The sequence below is a fragment of the Ursus maritimus genome, unplaced genomic scaffold (assembly GCF_017311325.1).
Source record: "Ursus maritimus isolate PB19 unplaced genomic scaffold, ASM1731132v1 scaffold_16, whole genome shotgun sequence".
NCBI classification, from domain to species: Eukaryota; Metazoa; Chordata; class Mammalia; order Carnivora; family Ursidae; genus Ursus; species Ursus maritimus.
Genome location: NW_024424008.1, coordinates 54,733,562 through 54,755,763, shown reverse-complemented (window position 1 = coordinate 54,755,763; position 22,202 = coordinate 54,733,562). Strand labels below are relative to the sequence as shown.

The following is a 22,202-nucleotide window of genomic DNA, read 5'->3' as shown; positions in this document are numbered from 1 at the left end:
TGGGGTATCATTAAACTATTTATTATGTGTATTTGTCCATGTTTCTGGACCTTATGGCCACCTGAACAATTTTAATTCAGAAAACTGAAGAATAATCACATATATTAAATTCTCTTAAATTAACATGAAAAGGAATATATTATACTGCAACATGTCTCTTACATACAGTTTTTCCTAATCAATTCCATTTTGTTCTGATCATTAAACTTATACCTGCTTAAGTTGAACTGTATTCTTGGCATCTGGTATCTTTTCTTCATGACTAAATCTGCAAGAATGTATTTGCTTGCTTTGCACAAAGAACTGTTCTCTCTTGTGTCTCATTTGTATCCTAAACTTCTTAAACTCGGGGTTTTATTTTTCTTTCCACATAGCAGCTACTACGCAATGGATTCTCAGAGTGTCGCTGCCTGAAAATAGTAAAAAGACTATGCAGTGATTACTGTACTGGAAAAATTCTCAAAGGAGTATGCTTTTATTTTGTAGAGTTAGTAACTACAGGAATTTTATGATAAATTTTGATAATAATGCAGTGCCCACTTAATTAAATTTGAATGTGTTCTTGTTATCAAACACTATTTTTATAATGTATGCATGTATATACTGTATTGATTACTTGAAAGACAGGATTTCTAATTCCCACAGATACCATGCAAGGTGGGTATTATTCCCATTTTACAGATGAGAAAATTAAAATTCAGTGAGTTGAAGCCGCTTGCCTAAGATCACTCAGCAGATAAATAGTAAACTGAGTGTTTGACCCTCAGGGTCTGTCTGACTCCTAAACACAGACTCTAGAAAAAGGGTAATGAGATTATGTATATTTGAGGATTTTTTTAAATAGATAATTTTGTAGATCTGATATCACATTAGAAAAGTGTTATTTTTCATAGTAGCATGGGTACTTCATGTATTTGCTGTTCTTGAGTTGCTTTGAGAAAACATTTTTTTTTTTACTTGCTCTCCTTAGAAAAGTATGAAGTCTGTCTATCAGACTGAATGGGTGAGTAAAGGAGGGGAGGACCAAAGATAGTAGGTAGGTGATTTTCTTGTCTTTCTAGAACCTGTTGTCAGAGACCCTATTGAGCTGTATTGTAATTGTTGCTTTACCTTTTTGTGTTCTTACTACCCTGAATTCCTTGTGGGCAAAGTCTTTATTCTAATCAGAGTATCTGGTAAATAGCACTCAGTAATTTTTTTGTTGATTAAATATATGAATGGCATATTGGTAGAAATTGTTGAAATTTTGTAGTGCCCTATACATTAATGGGCACTTGGTAAATGTTTCTAGAATCAAATACTGTGAGAGTTTCGAGGCTTGAATTCGGTCCTCCAGCTGTTATTATTCAGGTGTGTCCCTCTCCTCTTAGAGCCTCAGTTTCTTTACCCATAAAATGAATGCTTGGACCTGATGCTTTCTAAAGTTGTTTCTGCCTATTTTCAGATTTTATATCTCTGTGATTTTATTATATTTATTTTATTATTTTTTAAAAGATTTTATTTATATTTTTGACAGAGTGCACACATAAGCAGGGGGAGCGGCAGGCAGAGGGAGAAGCAGGCTCCCTGCTCAGGATCCAGGGCTCAATCCCAGGACCCTGGGATCATGACCTGAGCCTGACCTGAGCCGAAGGCAGACGCTTAACCAACTGAGCCACCCAGGCACCCCATCTCTGTGATGTTAAATACCAAAGGAGTACATATTAAATTAGACAAGGAAGAAGATTATCATGGGGTGGTAAGGTTTGGAAAAGCTTAGTAGAGGAGGTTAGTCGTGAATGGTCCTTAAAGTGATGGGGTAGGGAGGGTGGCCTTTGGAATTCAGGAGAAAGGAGGGAATATGTACTGAATAGGTACACTTCCATTAGTGAGGATGCTGGTGGGAATGGACCAAGTGTATTTGGAATAGAGTGAATAGATTAATTGTAATAGAAGGGTGATGAGATGTGAGTGTCGAATGGGGAGCTAGCTTGGAAATAACAGGATGGGGACAGCCTGGGGGCCTGGAATATCAGTTTGGTTTTTATCCTTTGAGGAATAGGGAGCTGTTGGAGTTTTTCTGTTTGCTTTTTAAGGAGGATCACCAGCCAGACACAGGAAAGTAAGGAAACCAGTTGGAAAGCCATTGTGGGGATCCAGACATGAGGTGATGGTGGCCAGTAGCTGGCGGAGCAGGGGCAATGGAGTGGCAGGGAAGGAGAGCAGAGCTAACACAGTGTGGTGCCTACTGTGGCCTCAGGCATTTTGCTCAGTATTTTCTACCCCAAAACAGTGGCTCAAAACTGCACATTTATCATTATTGTCACAGTTTCAATGTGCCAGAAGTCTGGATGTGCCCCCTCTGGGACCTCTGGCCCAGGGTCACTGACGGATTGCAGTCATCTCAAGGCTGGATTAGGAAGGGTCAGCTTCTGGCTCACTCGCGGGTTTGTTGGCAGGATTCAGCTCCTCACGGGGTTGTTGGTCTGAGTCCTCAGTTTCTCCCTTCCTTTCTTTGCCATGGGGACCCCTGTGTAGAGCAGCTTATGACAGGGCAGCTTGCTTCCTCAGCATGAGTAGGCGAGAGGGCAGAGAGAGGGAGTGCCAGCGAGTGAGCACATGCCCCAGCCCGGTGGAGGTCACAGTCTTGTGACCTAATCACATTTCTAGATTTTGTTCCTTAGAAGCAAGTCACCAAAACCACCCACACTTGAGGGAGAGGATTGCACATATATTCTAGTGTGCAAAGTGTGACGAGGAGAACAGCAGGAGAAGAGGCTGGGGAGGTCAGTGGGGGGAAGGGAGGCCTGTCATGCCCTTTTTGATGCCTGGAATAAAACACATTTCCGGGGCACCTGGGTGGCACAGCGGTTAAGCATCTGCCTTCGGCTCAGGGCGTGATCCCAGCGTTCTGGGATCGAGCCCCACATCAGGCTCCTCTGCTATGAGCCTGCTTCTTCCTCTCTCACTCCCCCTGCTTGTGTTCCCTCTCTCGCTGGCTGTCTCTATCTCTGTCGAATAAATAAATAAAATCTTTAAAAAAAAAAACAAAACAAAACACATTTCCTTTTGCAGGAGTGAAGTATTCAAGCAGCAGTGGTTGTTTCCAATGGGCGTGGTGGGTTTTGTGGGTAGACATACACAGATCTTTAAAGCATGATTCTTGAAATCAAAACCAACTCTAAGGTAAGAAGTTGAGGGGGCACCTGGGTGGCGCAGTTGTTAAGCGTCTGCCTTTGGCTCAGAGCGTGATCCCAGCGTTCTGGGATCGAGCCCCACATCAGGCTCTTCTGCTAGGAGCCTGCTTCTTCCTCTCCCACTCCCCCTGCTTGTGTTCCCTCTCTCGCTGGCTGTCTCTGTCAAATAAATAAATAAAATCTTAAAAAAAAAAAAAGTTGAGAAAAATTATATTGACCATATTGTTGTGAACAGAATGACCAGAACTCAGCTGTCATTTATGTAGCCTGAATTGATGTAGCCATTACCAGTGGGTTATAAAAATGGCCAGAATATGATCAATTGTGTATATGCAGCCACTCATAGCCTAGATCTATGGTGAATGTCCATTGTTGTTTTTTTTTTTAAACTGAAAACTTTTACATTCCTCCTGGAAATAGAATTATTTTAAAGATGAGAAACAGATTGTGCTCATTTCGCTTTTGTTTTGTCTGGGATATTTCTAGCCTCCCCTGCACATAGAAAAATCATTGTTAGTTTCACACAATTTAACTTTATAGCAAGATTCTGTTGCAAGACACTTGGAATCAGTCCCAGATAAACACTCTCTCCACATAGCTGCAGAGAGAACTGCTATCACCACAAAAGAAAAGTCCGGGAGGGTGGTTTGTGCACTGGAAGGATTTTCAGAGCAGCAGTTAGGCTTTTAAGTAGCTCATCAGTCGGTTTGCTTCCTTCAGAATCCATCCACCCAGTCCCACTGGCACTCTGTCACCATCGAGACAGGAGTATTAATCATTAAAAAAAAAAAAGAATTAAAGCACTGACCTTTTCCATCTTCCTCCTTCCCTTCCTTCCTCCCTTCCTTCCTTGTTGGTTAAAGAAACGACGTCCCAGGCTTGTAATCTTAAGATGCCCAAGAAACAAGTCCTCAGTATGTCAGCCCAAGTTCACCTTCAGGCAGCCAGTTTATTAGTGAAAATTCCCAATTTAGTATAAGTATGAACTCACTTTAAAAACCTTTTTCACTTTTCACAAATAACTTAATAAATACGAGCACTGGCTGATGACAACCTGAAGAAATTGAAGGGCTAGTGTCCTTCACCTCTTAAGGGTTTAATTTGCTTGCAGAGAGAAGCATAGATGGGTAGCAAGGTGTCACACGGGCATCTCGAAGTTAACATTTCCAGAAGCTAATTACCAGTTTCCCCTTCATACTTTATTCTCCTATCAGTCTTCCCTGAAAATGCTGCCACTATCCATTCATTTTTTTCAAGTCAGAAATCTGGGACTTGTCCTGGATTCCTATCACTTCTAATCTATCAGAAAGTTCTACCAGTTTCACGTCTAAAATATATGTGATTTTTGTCTCTCTCTCCATTTCCAGGGCCACTGCCCCAGGCCAAAGTACCACCATTTCTTGCCTGAATTATTGACATGGCCTCTGGTCTCCTGCCTGCACTTTGTTTCTCTTCATACTTCTTTAGTTCTCTCTTCTCTTCTGTTACCCCTGGAAAGCTTCCTCTTGATTTTAAAATAGAACCCAAACTTTGTGCTCCATATGACCCAGCCACCTCCTCTCCCCAGTGTCCAGCTGAGAAGCTGGTCACACTGGCCTTTTCTCAAGTCCTAAAGCACACCAGTTTCATTCCTGCCTCAAGATCTTTGTATTTCCTGCCTTTATGCCTAGAATGCTGCCGCTTACCCCCACCTCCCACCTCTTCATAAAACCAGTCATTCTTCAGATCCTAGCCTAATGTCCCCCACTTGCAGAAGCCTTCCTTGGTCACCTGTGTAGGTAGAAATCTTGTTATTTTCCATTATGATACCTATATACTCCCCTTTCTTGCAGTCTCAAAATTTTTTCTGCATTTCCTTTTGTCTCATTTATTTGCTTACTAGTTGACTGTCTTTCCCGATCACAGGGATGTCAGCGTCATGGGGGCCAGAGCCCTGTGTTGTCTTAGTACTCTTCCTTCACCAGGACCCAGCCTGGGGCCCACCACCCAGCAGGTGCTGAGTACTTACTGAGTGAGCGACAGTGCCTGCCATCTCTAAAGAACTGGTTGAACTTGGTTTGGTAAACATTTTGAGATTTAATACCAAAATTTTCGAGTGTACTTCACATAGGTATTATATTCTTTGTGTTTCCACTTAGAGAAGAAACACCACAAAATGAAATCCCCTAAGTACTTCTCCAAGTCTGGTTATGTGGCTAATTTTATCTTCCTGGAAATTTTCCGTTCCTATTTATGGATAAAATTTGTTTTAGTCCTCAACTACTACTTTAAAGACAAATCAGAATCAAGGATTCTGAATCAAGGATCTTTTAGGAAATTGCTTTCCTCATGGCCACACCATCATTTGGTAGCCGCCCTTACACAGGTGTTCACCGACAAGGTACTCCCTTTATAGCAGGATGAACAATTGAGATTGGTGGGTAGTTACTGTCCCAGCTTGTGGAGAGGAGGGTTGCCCCAGGCAGAGAGAGAGCTTCAGCTGGTATTGCAAAGAAAGCCTTTTATCATTCCATCTGTTTGGCCCCTAAGAGCAGGGTTTTTTGTAGAGCATGAACTGAATAGATCTGTGGCAATGCTGAGGCAATTACATGTTTTTCAGCAAATAAGGGCCATAATAACTTTCAGTAATTCCCAAAGTATTGGGGGGGGGAGGAGTTGAGGCTCCATTCTTGAAGGAGAAAACTGTATTTAGAAAAGGAAAAAAAATATGCAACCTAACCAGATTGTGGGGTATAGTGTTTTTCACTCTCATTTGAGATTGTGTAGTTAACTGACTTAAGGTTGTTGGCATTGGCTGGCTAATTATGAATTAACATTATGCTCACCAGTGTGTGTCCAGCATCTCAATCACTGTGGCTCCTTGAGGTAGGAGTCAGCTCCAGTTCACTGTAAGAAATCTGGGCTTTAAGGAGATGAAGGGTCTTGTTCAAGGTCATTCATTAAGCGGAAGAGCTGGGATTTGAACCTAAGTTTGTTTCGCTTTATTTATTTTATTTATTTATTTTTTAAAGATTTTATTTATTTATTTGACAGACAGCCAGCGAGGGAGGGAACACAAGCAGGGGGAGTGGGAGAGGAAGAAGCAGGCTCTCAGCAGAGGAGCCTGATGTGGGGCTTGATCCCAGGACTCAGGGATCAAGCCCTGAGCCGAAGGCAGATGCTTAACGACTAAGCCACCCAGGTACCGCTGTTTGGCTTTAAAAGAAAGAGGGAAAGAAAAGCCAGACTCAATTAAAATAACCATTGAAAAATTTTCCCAAGCTCTTTAAATGTGCTGTCTGCATATTTTGTTCATTTAGCCAAAGGCTTTTTGAGTTTGTTGGACTCAAGCATCTGAGTCTAAAGTTATTTTTACATACGGGTTATATGCATATGCATAGATAAATGTGTAGTTTTTTGCATATGTTAAATTATTTCCCACTTCTATCAGGTATATATTTAACTTCGTTCTATCTATATACAAGGACATAACTTACATAAAAGCAGGGTGGGGTAGTCCGTATGTCCCAGTTTCACTCCTGAACCACAGTCAAAGAAATACAGTCCAACAATCAGACGTAAAATTATTCTTATTTTCACTTGTGTGTCTTGAAGTTCATTAAGAGACAACCAGTTTGTAACTGGGAGCGGCTCTTGGGAAGTCTCTTGGCCTCTCTGCTCGTTCCACAGAGGCTCCTTTCTGTCTCAGCCCCCACAATACTCATCCCAGACTTTGCTTTGCTCTTCTCCACCCTCTCTCGTAACTCTTTATTATGTAGAATGCTTCAACCCCTCACCTACAGTCTGGTTTCTCTGTTAGAAAGGAGCTGACCCAGCACACAAGGAGACTGTGGAAAGTCAGACATTAGCCATTTCTTATAAGAGTTACAAGTTAGTACTTTTAGTCCTTGTTATAAGTACCATTTTATTTGCACATGTTTTATGGGTACAATACTTGGCTTTCTTGTATGTCAATATATCATTTGTGATGCCTTTTTTAGGCATTAAATAATTATATAGTACTTTGTGCCAGGTACTGTTCCAAGTACTTTATATATATTAACTGATTTAATGTCCACAACAGCCTGTGGGTAGCTACTATATTTCTCCCTATTTCACAGATGAAGAATGAGTCACACAGAAGATAAGTAACTCCTACAAGGTCCCACAACTAATAAGGAGTAAAATCAAACAAGATTGAACTCAGGCAGTCTGGCCTCAGAGTTAATGCTTTAAGACAATTGCTGAACTACCTCTCATGAGAAATAATGAAGTTTTTTACTTAATTATTAATACTTTTCAACTTTTATTTTCAAAAGTAATGTGGAGGTTGATAGATAATAAGATAATGTCTGCATGTTCTGCCTGTTCTGAATGTTTTCCCTGCTCTGAATGGTCAGTGGGATAGCGACCATTGACCAGGCTTGGCACTCTTTCTGGTGTGTGAAGATCTTTGAGGTAATGGGATTTGGAAGACAGCAGTTATCTTTCCTACTCACTCAGCACTCCCTTCGCGTAAACGGGTGGGCAGTTGCTGTTTCTAACACAGGATAAGCATGCACTGAATTCACAAAACACGAAGCCACAAACAAGAAAACATAGAAGTGGAAGAACGAGCTTGGGCAAGTGAGTGTGGGAGTGGAAACAGTCCATCTTTTGTTCACCTCTTTTCTGTGCATGAGGTGCAGCCCAGGGCTTCCTCGAAGCTCCCTAATGCCTTTGTCTTCCTTGTGGTGGGTCACCTTCCCATCAGCGAGGATCAGGATTAGCTTATTCCTAGACTGTGAACGTGCACACCTGTTTGCTGCTGGCCGCTCACTGGACTTGCTCGAGAGACCATGGATGAATGGTAGATAACCTGGAAGCGTCCTGAGGAAGTGTGGCCTCCAGAGCCCAAGGAAGATAACCCTTGTTGAGTATGCCACTCTGTATCTGAGCCTGGCTTTCGCTTCTGATTCTTCCGCGGTGCTCCCTGTGGCCTCTGCCGATCAGACAGGGCATAGAGCAACACCAGCATACCACCTCTGACTAGACCCCGAGGACTAGGTGTGGATGTGACAGAGAAATAAAAATGAGACCCACCAGCAAGAGTGCTCAGATGCCACCTGGGCCAGACCTGTATGGAACAGATGAGAAATCAAGGCAAAAGTTCACTTTCTTCCTTCATACAGAACTGGAATTTAACAGGCTCCCTGCCTCCGAATCCAGTGCCCTTGTCTACCTGCCTCTGTGCTACATGTCTGAATTCAGCTCCCCAGGTTTCTCTGAGTCTAAAAGTTTTCCAGCTTGAGAGAATGTTTTTGCTGAGGCTTCAAAAATTGTCCCACCTTCCACACTGAAGCTGAGATGCGGCCAGGCTGGGCCATGACATAAATACGAAGCTTGTTCAGCCTTCTTGTGCCCGTGAGACACACCCAGACCCTCTCCTTGTCATAGAGCCCTGGGGAGCCAGTTGTCCTGGGGGATGCTGGGGGATGCAGGAGCCATACAGGGGCCCTTAGGGTGTCCTGGTTAATGGTGCAGGCTCTGAAGTGGACGAAACCCAGCCTCATGACTTACTCACTGAGCGATTCTGGGCAAATGATTTTTCTCTCTCTGCCTGAGTGTCCACGTCTGTAAAATAGCTATATCTCCTAGGGTTGTTGTGATGATTAAATGGGATGATGCACTTAAAGCACTTAGCACAGCGCCTGGCAGGTACTAATAGTAGCTATGGAGCCATGTCACAGAAAATGGCAGGATGAGGGGCTCCAGGAATTGGTCCCTTCACCGCAGCAACCATTAAGCTGGCAAAGACTGTCAGAACTTTCTCAGCACTCTAGGATCTAATAAAAACCTTCCAGATACTAGAGGAATGCTTAATGAGGAAAGAGGCCACTAAATTTTGACATTTAAGGAAATCAGGTCGCTGACTGACCGCTGAGATATCAGGAAAGAGCTGTCAGTGACCCGCACTCAACAAGGAATGCGGTCTGCATAGAATAGTTGGGAAAAGTCCCTAAACAAATGGACAGCGGCCCTCAACAAGCAGCAACCTGCCCGGGAGGGGAGGCAGAGCCTGATTTCCAGAGTCGCCACGTTTTAGCCTTCAACATGCCAGTGTTCAACAAATATTAAAGACCTACAAGTAGAAAAGTGTGGCCTATTCACAGGAAAGAGAAAGATATTGACAGAAACTGTCCCAGAGGAAGGCTAGTTACTGGATATTGGCATCCTGAATTTAGCATAATTATTAAAACTTCGTTGCTTATTACCAGGGTGTTACTGGAAATCCCATACTTTCTGTTGGTTTTACATTGTATTATGAATACCATAAATATTTTGCCCATTTCTTAATGGAAATTACCATTAGGGGAAAAATGACTAGTTTGTACTTGAAGAGAAGTAAAATTGGGAAAATTTTACCTTTAGATCTGGCTTTGAAAGCATACACACTTCCACCATTCTATTAATTTGTTAATGCTCATATACACGAATAAAATTAGGCAGCATGTTGTACTTTAAGTTAGAGTAATCGCTCATTAAAGACTTTTATTTGAATTTAACACATTCACTATTCTTGTTCGAACTATAGCTTATTTGATATGACATAGGAAATAATGTCTTTGTACCATAATATTTCCCTATGGTTGTTTGCTCAGACATGGTACACTCCTTTTTTCTAGCCCTTCACATACTACTGGTATGGCCAGTGACATCAGGGCTATTCCTTTTTCCTTTCCTTTTTGGGTGACATGAGACACAGAAGCTCTGTGTAACCTGAGTGGGTTTGGTCAGAAATCTGAGGTCATCTTGAAAGTGAAGAAAGGTTTTTCCCACAGAGACTTAGGTGTGGAGGAATCACTTGGCAGTGAACAAAAGTTTACATTGGCTGTGGAATTGGCTGTCAGCATGTGAAACCGAGCCAGAATTCTGGGTTACACCCAGACCAGGTCTAAGTAGTTAACAAAAAACCTAATTTGTGTCATGGGAGATCCAGTTGAACATCTGTGTGCCCCAAGTCCACCAGTGAGTGGACTAGCTACCCTCCACCAAGTGACCACCAGGTCTCTGTTTTGGTCCAAAGCAGTGGCAGTAGAGTTGTACATTTGAGAATGTAAAGTCTTCATTCACATGCCTGTCAGAACACTGGCTTGGAACGGAATGTAGGAGGATGCAGTGGAGGCAGGAGCAATGGTTTTCCTAGCTTCCTTCTAGGAGAGGAGTTTGCTGGTGAGAAAGACTAGCAGAAGCTGAATGGCACTTGTGACGGGGCAGAGGAAGGTTCTATTGGCCAAGCTGGTTGTCCTTGGAATCGGGTGTGGGGTTGTCCTGGCCGTGGAGAAGTGTCCTGTCGTTGGGGTTGGGTGTGGGGTTGTTGTGGTTGTGGAGATGTGTTGTGTTATTGGGGTTGGGTGTGGGGTTGTTGTGGTTGTGGAGATGTGTTCTCTTGTAGAGATTGAGTGTGGAGTTGTCCTGGTTGTGGAGGTGTGTCCTGTTGTGGTTCGGTGTGGGTTTGTCCTGGTCGTGGAGATCTGGGAAGTGGTTGTATCTGGAAAACAAAACAAAACAAAAACAATGGCATCAGAACCTCTTTTGGGGGGGGGCGCACAGGAGAAAGGAGGCCAATCTGATGGAATGCTAGAGCGAGAGTTCACAAGCAAACTTTGGTCAACACTTTTCAGTGGCCAGTATATGTAGAGGAGGAGGAATAGTAGGGAGTACAGAATGTCAAGGAAGAAAAAACAAGTAGGAAACATTCTCTACCCTTAAGGTCTACACAATTCTATGGCAGAAGGAGTTTATATAACTACTGAATTTGTTGTTGGGTGGGTCCTCTGTCCTCAAATGTGTTCACGTCCTTAATGTTATATTAGATCAGTCAGTGCAAATGTGATCCAGAATGGCACAACTATATTTTTTTCTTGCTAGTTGCAAAGGTTGCATGTAAAGCTTATAAGAACTAGATATCAGGGGCACCTGGGTGGGTCAGTTGGTTAAGCGTCTACCTTTGGCTCAGGTCATGATCCCGGGGTCCTGGGATAGAGCCCAGCATTGGGCTCCCTGCTTCTCCCTCTCCCTCTGCCTGCCACTCCCCCTGCTTGTGTTCTCTCTCTGTCAAATGAATAGACACAAATCTTAAAAAAAAACCCAAAACCATAAAACTAGTATCATCCAGATCTGAGGATGGCTGCCTCCGCTCTAAAGCCAGTGCACAGAGGCCCTGTTCAAACCCTGGAACCTCTTTCTGTGGTTTCAGAGGCACTGCTCATTCTCCTGTGCAGGGATCTGATCACCCTTTGGTTCTCTGAGGTTGCCTTGCAGAGAAGCAGAGAGAACCAGGGCCTGCGGGTAGTCTGATCTGGAAAAACTGGAGCTTTGTAATGATGCCTCAGAGGGTCTGTGGATCAAAGGGGACTATATGGAAAAAGAAGAAAGGAGAAGTCCTGTGATTTGCTCAGGCTCAGGCACTCTCCCCTGGTGGGGGGGGGGGTGCCTTCCAGTTAGGAGGCACCGTTTTATCTCATTTAGTGTTTCCCCAGGGCAGATGTTTCTCCAGTATCCCACTGAGCCACAAGGTCTGAACACAACTCCTCCCTCTCTTTCTTTCTTTCTTTCTTTCTTTCTTTCTTTCTCCCTCTCCCTCTCCCTCTCCCTTCCTCCCTTCCCCCCTCCCTCCTTCTCTCTCTCTCTCTCTCTCTCTCTCTCTCTCTCTCTCTCTCTCTCTCTCTCTCTCTCTCTCTCTCTCTCTCTTTCTTTCTTTCTTTCTTTCTCCCTCCCCTCTCCCTCTCCCTCTCCCTCTCCCTCTCCCTCTCCCTCTCCCTCTCCCTTCCTCCCTTACCCCCTCCCTCTTTGTCTCTCTCTCTCTCTCTTTCTTTCTTTCCTGGTTTTATTAGCATGGAACTAACAAATCCTGATTAGAAACAAACATTTTTTCCTTCTTTCTTAACATTTACATGAGTGGTCATCTTGAAAATGCCCTTCAGGAGGAAAATAACACCTCAGTCTTTTCACAGAGGGAAACCATCAAGGAAGCCATGAAGGTATTCATGTAATAGTTTCCTTAGGCAGAGTCACTTTAAAATTTGTTGTTGAAAATAGATATCCCTTGTGACCACATTTGCAATGTACGGCCAGTAGGAAGATGGGCAGCGTACTACATTTATTTCAGTGTTGGGGGGCTCCCAGGGAAGACCTGTTATCTGAACATTGAGAAGAACAAAGGTTTCTTGTTTTGGTTGAACTTTGTATTTAAAAACTTCATTAAGAATAAAAGATTGTCTTTATAGTTTTGATGTAAGTCTAAGAAAAGTGGAAAAAAGCAAAAGATGTGGACCATAAGTCCTAATTTCTCCATTTACTTTCTTTGTGGCTTCAGGTGAGTTACCTATCTTTCCTGAACCTCAGTTTTCCTGAATTTGTTTTATCTCCCTAGAAGGAGGTAAGAGAGAAGGAAGAGGACAGAGAAGGGAGGAGAAGGACGAGGAGCTTCAGGATGGTTGGAAGTTGGGGACAACAGCCTATGAAAGGTCAGTGGAAATCCTTGGTGGTGGTGGTGACCAGAGGCCACTCTAAGAACTAAGGAAACTATGAGTATTTCTATACTCCCAAGCCTTCTTTGTGCAAATCTCCCCCTCTTTCCTTAAGCCCCTTGGTTAGAGTCTGCTATACCTAGGAAGGCTTTGTGTGAGTGGGAATTCTTTGTGGAAATTAAACAAAGAGCTGATTTTCCTATCCATCTATGTGGCATTGGACATAATGGCTCCCAAGGAAGCAGCAGTCGGGAGCCACAGATGGCTGTGAGAATTAAATGCCCCTGGGAGTTGGTGAAAGTCTTGGGAATGGCTTGTTTCCCACAGGGTGTAGGATAAGGGGTCAAACCGTCTTCTATAGGTCTCAGGTGTTGGGGAACTCAACTGACATCTGGATAACACGTGATTAGAAGACTCTTCTAGGGCACTCACCAAGTAATTTTCCAGGCTGACCGAGTCACTGCCAGATGTGTAAATAGGCCACAGAGGAACTTACCTTTTCTTTGTAGTTGCAGAGAAGAAAATGTAGCCACATTGTAGAAATTAATAGTGAAGGCTCTGTGGAGGGCAAATCAATTAGAGATAATGGTGAGGCCCTTAGCTGTGGGATTCACAAGTCTAGCTCCCTTTTCTGCCTTCCCAGAGGATCCTGACCTCAGTGTTCTCTCCAGCACAATCAGCAGATCATTACTGATCTGGTGTATGTGGTCTTGACTAAGATCCTCCATGGTCTTGCTCCAGTCAAGCTCTTGTCCATCCCCCACCCCACCAACTTCAGCATCCCGAACTCCCCACAGGCTGGAATGCACCTCTGGTCGTTGTTCAAGCCAGTCCTGGTCCCATCTGCCCAGATACTCAACAGTAAGCTCTCTAAAGTCATTTCTCCCCATTGTCATTCCCAGACAAAGCTCCACTGGAGAGACATGCCCCTCAACTGCATGGCCTTGCTGTGAGCCAATCCAGCCACAGGAGGGCCAGCTCCTTGAGGCAGGTTATATTGTCAGCAATGCCTGATACGTAGTAGGTGCTTAATATTCGAGAAATGATCTGTACAGCTTGGTGTGTGTTTCTTCTATCAGTGGTCCCGTTATTATCCCAGTCTCCTGTTCATACATTCAACAGTTAACTAATGAGCATGCACCACGTGCCAGTCACTGTGCTTGGTGCTGAGGGACAGTGGTGAACAAGACAGGCATGGGTCTTACCCTTGTGGCACTTTACAGTCTCTTCAGAGAGACAGACTTGAAACAAAACAATCAATAAACAAGTTAAATAATTGATTGCGGTTGTGACATTTGTTGTGATAAAGCAGTGGAAGTTACAAGAGTGAAAACATGGAGCTGGAACTTGACCTGGGGGTTTAGGGAAGGCTTTCTTGAGGAGTTGATATTCAGCCTCCACAATTATTTCTGTAGAAGCCTTGCCTCCCCAAAACTCATTGTGGAGCCCTGTGGGCAGGGGCCTCTTCACATCCAATTGTGCCTCACCCAGCTGCTCTCCATACCCCCATGATATGCGCTGCTCCCGTCCTCTTGTCAGGCATGAGTACCAAGGCCAAACAAGCAGAGAGGCCAGTGCAGGTTATGAGGGGTCTGGAGACCACACTGTTGGTGGGAATGTGCCATTTCTGTGGCAGGTTGTTACTGTTGGGCCTTTTATCTGTTGTTGCATGGAGCATGGAGGCTTTAATGAGGTGAGGGGAAAACAAAGTTGTTGCCCTGATTAGCTTTGGCTGACTTCTAAGAGACTGCTGTCATCGGGAGGCTGAAATGCAGCAGCTCCCTTGGATTTCCACTCTTGGAAGTCACTGGGCAAAATCACCTCTCCAGAGCAGCTATGTCTGACGAGGCCCCAGGCATGGTAGCAGAAGGCGGGATGGCTTGATAGTATCATCACCACTAGTGTCCACAGAGACTTGGTAGCTGTTTACCACCAAGGGGGCACCACTACGGGCCATGGGCTGATGATGGTCAGACCTGCCCTTTCATCACAAAGTGGCCGTGTGAAAGTGTGAGGGCCTTTCAACATGGGCTCCCAGAGTAACCTGGATAACATTACTAGCTGAGAGGAAGGTCTTTTTGTTAAAGCATAATGGAAGCCCTCAGGTGGCCTCACCTCACAACCTGAGTGTGTCCATTTTGTGTGACATTAGGAAGCCAGTTTTATGACACAATCATCACACTTGGCGTTTCCAAAATGAATGTGTGTTTTAAAAAACGATTCTGTGGAATTTGAAGCAAACAGCTGACAAAGATTCTTTGCTTAAACAAACTTTAGTCAGGCTCCAGAACCTTCTCCTAGGCCTATCTATGCACTTCCTTGTAAAATCCGGTTTTAGTAAAAACCCTGCTAAGTCAGTTGAGCAAGTACCTCCCACCCTTTACCGCTAATACCTCATTCTTCCTCCTCTACCACCCCCAGGGAATAAGTGATGGCCCTGGCCTGCCTTCTGCAAGAATGCTGTTAGGTCAGTTTAGGCAGAATCCCCCTCACAGGCCTTATTGTTTCCTCTCAGTGACCCCCCCACCCTGCTTCTTGGCTATAAATTCCTACTTGCGTATGATGATGTATTCAGAATTGAGCCAGGTTCTATCCTGAGGTCTCTTTTCTCCTGTTGCAAAAGTCCCAGATAAATTGTTTTCATTTGTTTGTTTGCTTGTTTGGCTTTAACAACTGTCCAGCTGTGGTTTTAACACCAGAGCTTTCTGTCTCTGTTGAGCCTGCCTGGGGGTGGGAGGGTGGGTGGGAGAAGTGTGTGTGCATGTGCGGGAACTCCAGTAGGTAAAAGGATAGAGAGTAGTGAGGCAGAGAGGAGTGCAGCTACTAAATTCTCTACATCGTGTCTGGGGTGTATTTTGAGTTGCCCAAGGTCAGCGTGAAACTGTGTAAATCCTGTCTGCAATTGTAAAAGCCCAAAGCAAATCACAGAGAGATAGGTTCTTACTGTAGCGCGACTGTGGTTATGTTTGTCGAGTTAGGAGATACCCAGTTTGCTATGAAGAGCTGGTCACTCGGATTATCCAGGTGGTACAGGGCACTGTTGTTGCAAAGCTCGTCTACTTTCTCCCAGAGGCCTAGTGAGTTGTTGTTTGCGTCCACTGCTCGCAGGACCACAGAGCTGATACTGGGATTCACAGGAACCAATACTAGGAGGAAAGGGTAAGGAACCAATCAGCCATCTGTGCAGTCAGACAGGGGATGGGGGTCATGAAATCAAACTTTAGCAGGAAAAAAGGAAGTTACAAATAGCGTTGTACATATAGTATGATCCCATTTTAAATGAAGTTGCAGACGAAAGTCTGGAAGGAAATACAAGATATTAACTATGGTGATTTCTGGCTAGTGGGATTATTGATTATTTTTATTTTCTTCCTCGTGCATTTTTGCTTTCCAAATTTTCTCCAGTAAAAGGCAAACAGAAGAACACCTGTGCTCTGGCCCTGGTTTTGCTGTAGAACAGAGGTGAGATCCTCGCTGGCTCTTAACCTCTGGAGCCAGCTTCCTGTCCACCAGACAGAGGGGATAACCTGTTCTGCCCTTCTCTCAGGGAGAGGATGGGTAGGGAGAGGTGTGGTTGATACCTGGGAAAGAGTCAAGTGGGCCCCTTGGGCAGTGTGTTGTGACATCAGGCACCCTTAGTGCCAAGTCAAAGCAGAGCCCATTTCTTGGTCCCAGAATCACTGATGCTCTCAGTCTCTGTTGTTGAGCGTGAGGGAAGGGGTGGGGTCTCTGAGCCCTAGTACCTGTCCAATAACCCCAGGATTTCCTGGCCTTCCCCAGTCAGGTGAGTCTTCCCTGTTGACCTAGCCTAGGGTATACTCATAGGGACCCCACTGACACTTGCGAATTCTAGCATTCTGATGTGTAACAGAGCAAACTTTAAGAGAACATTTTAGACTGTCCATTTCCTCCCTTAGAAGATCCCTTCTGTAAGAATTTCTCAATGCTAAAGTGTTATTCTCCAGGGCCCTGTCAGCCACCCCGTATCCTTTCAAAGACTTCTCCGTACAAAGTAAAGAAAATCAAGCATGTAGCAGAATAGGATCAGACAGTCCTAGATAAGAATTCTAGCTCTCACATTCAGGAGCAAGTTATTTTATCTCTCAGCCTCGGTTTCTTTATTGTCCATCACTCACTGCACAAATATTTATCGAATGCCCACTCTACACCAGGTCTGGTCCTAGGTCTGGGGATGATGACATTATCCCTCCTGATATGGAGATCATGATACCTTATCTACAGGGTTCCTGGGAAAAGCACAGAGAAGAGTGTAAGGCTTTTAACACATGATAGGTGTTGGATGAATTGCGATTGTTATTTATTTATTTTTTTTAGCACAAAACGTTTCTGTTCTGTTTGTTTTTGCCAATCAGGGTGAGCTGAGCCAAACCCCACCAGCCTGACTTGCCCACTGAGAACCTGACAGTTCTAGATGTGTGCACGATGGTGAGGTGGATGGTGCTCAGCGATGGTATCCTGGGATAGCACCAAGTCTGTCAGTTCTCCCATGGGCAGTCTCTTGTCTCTGCCATTTCTTCTGTTCTCCCTCTGTCACACTGGCTTCCAGCCTCCTTCCTTCCCTCCTAGGCATCTGTCACCTGGACTTCGGGCCTCCACCTTCTCTCTTCAGGCTGCAGCCAGATCAGATTCCGTATACAACTCTTCCATGAGGACAGAGTACTCTGCAAAACCTTCCAAGTGCCCATCTTTCTAGAGGATCTAAACATTTCTGCTTTTACGTTTTCACTTCTGTTGATTACAGTACCCAACACATGGCTTTTATGACCCTCCTAACCTGGCTCACTGCGCTTTTTGCACTCCTGCTCTAGGGGCAGCAAACCCTCCTCTGGTTCTGCAGACACATCTGGCCCACTCCTGCCCTGGCCTTCGTTCATGTCTGGAACCCTGCCTTTGCATCACACATTCCATCCCTGCTTATTCTCCAGGACCCTGCCTATGTTCCATCTCTGGGACAGTTCAGTCCTCTCTTCCCCTCATGAGTAAAACATTTACATTCGTTCCTGTAGAGTTGAGTACTTAATTACATTCTGGCTTGTTCTCTATACTGTGGTTTCATCCACGTCAGTATCTGGCCAGCCCAATGCTGGGGAACTGGAGGGCACTAAATAACTACTCACTGATTGATTTAAAAACTTGTGCACCCTGGGGCGCCTGGGTGGCGCAGTCGTTTAGTGTCTGCCTTCGGCTCAGGGCGTGATCCCAGCATTTCTGGGATCGAGCCCCACATCAGGCTCCTCGGCTAGGAGCCTGCTTCTTCCTCTCCCACTCCCCCTGCTTGTGTTCTCTCTCTCGCTGGCTGTCTCTGTCAAATAAATAAATAAAATCTTTAATAACAAAATAAAAATAAAAATAAAAAAAAATAAAAAGTTGTGCACCCAGTGCTGGACAGTGCCCTTAAAGATGAAGGTTCAGGGAAAAAGGCAAGCACTTTTTATCCCTCTTGCCCATGGAGACAGATACATACCCAGCACGATCTTAATATAAATGTCACTGCATCATGGGTTTTTTTCACTGATACCAAGACAGACCTAGAGAACCTCTTCTAAGATCCTGCCTGAACTGCACGTGTGCCGTGGGACATGCCAAGCCATTTATACATGACTTACCAATGTTGACACAAATCCTGAAATTTAAAAAATTTCAAAATCGAAGTAAGGAAAAGTGGTTGGCCTTAGTGGGTGTTTACCCATTCTCCCCAAAAGTCCTGAGTCCCAGTGCGGTCCTGCAATGACACTCTCATGAGGAAATCATGGAGCCAGTTGTGTAATCCTGGGTGTGGAGTCTGGCACTTCACATCTCTGTGAGCGTAGGATTTTGACTCTCAAATCATTCACATAGTGATTCGGTTTATCATGGAGCTTTTGCACATTTCTGTTCTGAGATGAAGTTGGGTAAAGTTTGGAGAAGTGCCTGGCAAGAAGTAGGCATTCAATGAACCGGAGTTCCTCTCCTCCTTCCCCTTTCTCTCTGCTCTACCCAACACCTCTGCAAATGTTTGATTTCCCCCTCACTCAACATATTCCCTTTCAAGGGGTCTTATGGATCGTCTCTTGACTGTTCATTCTCCTGTCTTGCTACGTTCAGAAGAACCCCAGTCTACATATCTCCACCCAGCATTTTCACTAGATAGATTTCTTTTTCTTCCATTTCAACTGCAAAATCCCTCACCGTATGATATGTTATCTTAGGTTCGGGGTCTGTGATCTCTTTTGTAGCAGTCCCTCTGGCCCCCCAGGTCCTTCCCCGTGTGCAAGGTCACACATATGCTTTCCTGTCCTCATCTTGAATTATAAGATTATCCTCCCTGGCTTGGGAGGACAAGATCCACTGCCTGAGGGAGTGGGATACAGTGATCTGAGTCACAGCTGACGTCCCTAGTGACAGTCCCCATGAAAAAAAGAGAAAAGGACAAGCTGGGACAAGCATGTGACGGCAGACCATTGTCATTCTCCTGCTGAATTCTGGAATCTGTGGTTTGTGGGTGTGGACATCACCCTGGTGCTCTCTGTAGAATTTAGTTAGAGTTTTAGGAGAGCAGAATGACATAGTAATGAGACAGCAGGCTCTGAAGCTGGACATCCTGGCTGAACAGAGCTGGACAAATCTTGGCTCTTACTTAGGTTCAAATATAACAATGCTACCCACTGTGGCCTTGGGTAAAACTTTAACTCCCTTATGCTGCAGTTCTCATCTGGAGGTAATAGCATTTACCCTTAGAACAGCACCCAGAACGTAGTAAGAAGTCCCAGCTCTCATTACTGTAAGCGAGGAGTGTAGAGTGCAGTGGTTAAGGACTGGGTGTCTGAAGCCAGACTGCTTGGGTTCATATCCCAGCTCCACCCTGTAAGTAGCTCTGTGATCTAAGCAAGTGACTAGCACCTCTACCTCTGTTTCCTCATCTATGAAATGGGAATGATCATGGTATGTTATCTGCTTAACATGTTATTGTGAGATCTAAGTGCATGAATACATGTAAACTACTATATTAAATGTTGTTGTTATGAAAGTAATCAGAAAGCACCTGTCTTTACTTATAGGTTTGGCTGATCCAAAATGGGATATTTGTAAGATGTTCCTAGGTACCTCAAAGAAAAACACTGGATTGGGAAGGAAAGACCAAGATTCGGGAGCCGGTTTTGCCCCTTACTAGCAGGGGAGCCCTGACCTGTCACCTAACTCTTCTCAGCTACAGCCTGTTCATAAACAAGGTGGGAGAGTAACACTTTCCCTGCCTAGCTCACTAGAGTTTCCACCCACACACTAAAGGCAGACAGTGCCTCCCGGTGTTGTGCAATATACTATCATCCATGGTGGCATTGTTTTATCAAATGGATGTGAACAGACCACACACTGTGATGCCCTTATTATCCCTGAAAACAATAAAAACGCCTACTTTATTTAAGTCGGAGAACTTGCTGCAGATGTGTTCTTGCTCTGGCTCAGTAAACCTGGGTGTCAGGACTTAATGACCCCCAGCTCAGGTTTGCACAGAAAACAGGGAGAAAACAGTCCCACCCAACCAACTCTCTCACACTTTCTGTTTCTGCCCCCACTTCCCATCTGGGTCAAAACACATGTTTTGTGTCATTGAGAGCAGGAGTGGAGGGGTGTGCTCTGAAATTAACTCCCCTCAGAAGACAAAGAACAACAAAGAGAATGGCTTCTCCTCACCTGTGTAATTTGTGTTGCTTTCATAGACCTCTGAATTGGCCATGATGCCTTGGCCAGTGGTGGTGACCTCATTGAAGAGCATGCAGTTGTCAATGTCATCTGTAGAGCTGGCAGAAGAACACAGCAGTCCGAAGCATAGAAACAGCCTGAGTGGCAGCAACATGGAGCTGAGGACTGCCATGATCTTAACCTGTTTGGAAACTGCTGGGCCCGGTAATGGGTAATACCTACAACTCAGCTGCTTATATTCTCCAGGGCTGGAGCTTCTGTGTGAGGTCATATATGCAAATCTCCTTCCCACTCCTCCCTAAAATGAACTGGTGTCTGGAATTCGGCCCGGTAGGGGTGGACTCCCAATAGGAGTGACTTGCTCAGTACTCGTCAGCATGACCCTTTACCAAGTCCAGTTTTGCTCAAGAAGGGGAAGGTACTGATCATGGTTCTATTTTGCATCTCATTCATCTCAACATCAGCTGTTTGAAGAAAACTGTTGAGAAAAGGCATGGTGCTGGCAAAGTAAAATTCAGAGTTGAGTAATCATCACGTACCTGGCCCATTTAGAAGCTCCACACCTCTCCCTGTAGGGAATTCAGGCATAAAAGCTCTCTTCTTGGAATGTTACATATCCTTTTCTAGTTCTTCTTTATTGAACGTGTCTCCAATCCCAGTTCCTTTTGTGGCTAGCATAAAACTAGGAAGACTGTGCTTTTGGATTTATATTTATTTTCTGGAAAGAAATAGCTTTGGTCCACCTTGCTCCTGACACATTCCTCCATAGCACTATAGCACAAGGAAACTACTAAAAAATCAGAAAATATGTTTTCTTATATCTCTTCTCTGATTTTTATGATTTACTCACTGGAGGAGTACTATGTGAGTAGAAAGGAAACAAAAAAAAAGTAGAATCGAATCAAGGTGATATTTATAAATGTTTCTTTAAGAGAAGTACTCACAGACTGGTAGAGCAAGGACCTCTGAAAAATCTTCTCCAGAGAAGCAGTGAGAACACTAGCAAAAACGGTCAAAATCAACTTTTTTGGAACTCTTGAAATTAACCAAAGGCTTGCAGAAATCTGAGGAGCATTTGTTTAAAAAGAATGGCTGGATCTCATTGAGCACAAAGAGCACTGTGGCATTTTAACTTGGCTTATTTACACCCCTCTCACCACACCTCTGTGCTAGCCTTAGAAACGAACCGCCTTAGACAACCCTCCCAGGTCCCCTCTGTCTTCGGGAGCTTTGTACTATCACTTTATTATCATGCAATAAACTTTGAAAAAAAAAAAAAAAGAAATCAACAGCCTTGCTACTGTGGGAGCCATGCAGACGGGCAAACAAGTAGCCAATGGAAGGGAATAGAATGGGCTTGGAGCTCTCCAAAAAGCCTCATTTCCAGAGAATTGTCGCTATGTGACTTGTCTGGAAATTGCCTATAAATTTGAATTCTCAGGTTTTATAAGTTGACCACCAAGTGAACTGAGCAGAGACTTCAGTGGCCACACATGATAAAGAAAATAGACTTCACAAAATTAATTTATAAAAGTCACTAAACAGACAGCAGCAGCAGCAACAACAACAAACAATAACCAATGGAAAATACAACAGACCCTGGGAGGGAAGGGTATCATATATCCAGAATGACCACATTATATTTTTTAAGTGTCCAGTTTTCAAGAAAAGATTACAAGACATGCAAAGGAACAAGGAAGTATGGTCAGTACACAGGAAAATACCTCCCAACCAATAGAAACTGTCCTCAAGGAAGCCTAGATATTAGACTTAGTAGACAGAGATGTTATCTCAAGTATTATAAATATAGTCAAAGAAGTAGAAGAAACCATGT

At 44.2% G+C, this 22,202-nt stretch overlaps 1 protein-coding gene and 1 long non-coding RNA gene across 2 annotated transcripts in view; one reads left to right on the top strand and one right to left on the bottom strand.

Annotated features, from left to right (window-relative positions):
- Positions 1-9,743: 9,743 nt before the first annotated feature.
- PLET1 (placenta expressed transcript 1) lies at positions 9,744-22,202 on the bottom strand. Its single transcript, XM_008690211.2, has 4 exons — positions 20,360-22,202; positions 15,612-15,813; positions 13,164-13,225; positions 9,744-10,686 (listed from the first exon to the last, which is right to left on the bottom strand). The coding sequence occupies exons 1-4, from the start codon at positions 20,637-20,639 to the stop codon at positions 10,349-10,351; spliced, it is 882 nt and encodes a 293-aa protein (XP_008688433.2). The 5' UTR covers positions 20,640-22,202; the 3' UTR covers positions 9,744-10,348.
- The window catches only part of LOC103662380, a 116,951-nt gene continuing 110,834 nt past the window's right edge, over positions 16,086-22,202 (top strand). Inside the window, exons 1-3 of the long non-coding RNA XR_005835079.1 lie at positions 16,086-16,129; positions 19,726-19,896; positions 20,386-20,572. This is a non-coding gene — a long non-coding RNA (uncharacterized LOC103662380). The remainder of the gene's footprint in view (positions 16,130-19,725; positions 19,897-20,385; positions 20,573-22,202) is intronic.

Excerpts from the sequence above, each read along its gene's own strand:
- PLET1 (XM_008690211.2), bottom strand. The coding sequence starts at position 20,639 with ATGACCTCACACAGAAGCTCCAGCCCTGGAGAATATAAGCAGCTGAGT. Across the intron at positions 15,814-20,359 it reads AAGCAACACAAATTACACAG|TATTGGTTCCTGTGAATCCC; the intron begins GTGAGGAGAAGC and ends CTTTCCTCCTAG. Across the intron at positions 10,687-13,163 it reads TCTGCAACTACAAAGAAAAG|ATACAACCACTTCCCAGATC; the intron begins GTAAGTTCCTCT and ends TTTGTTTTCCAG.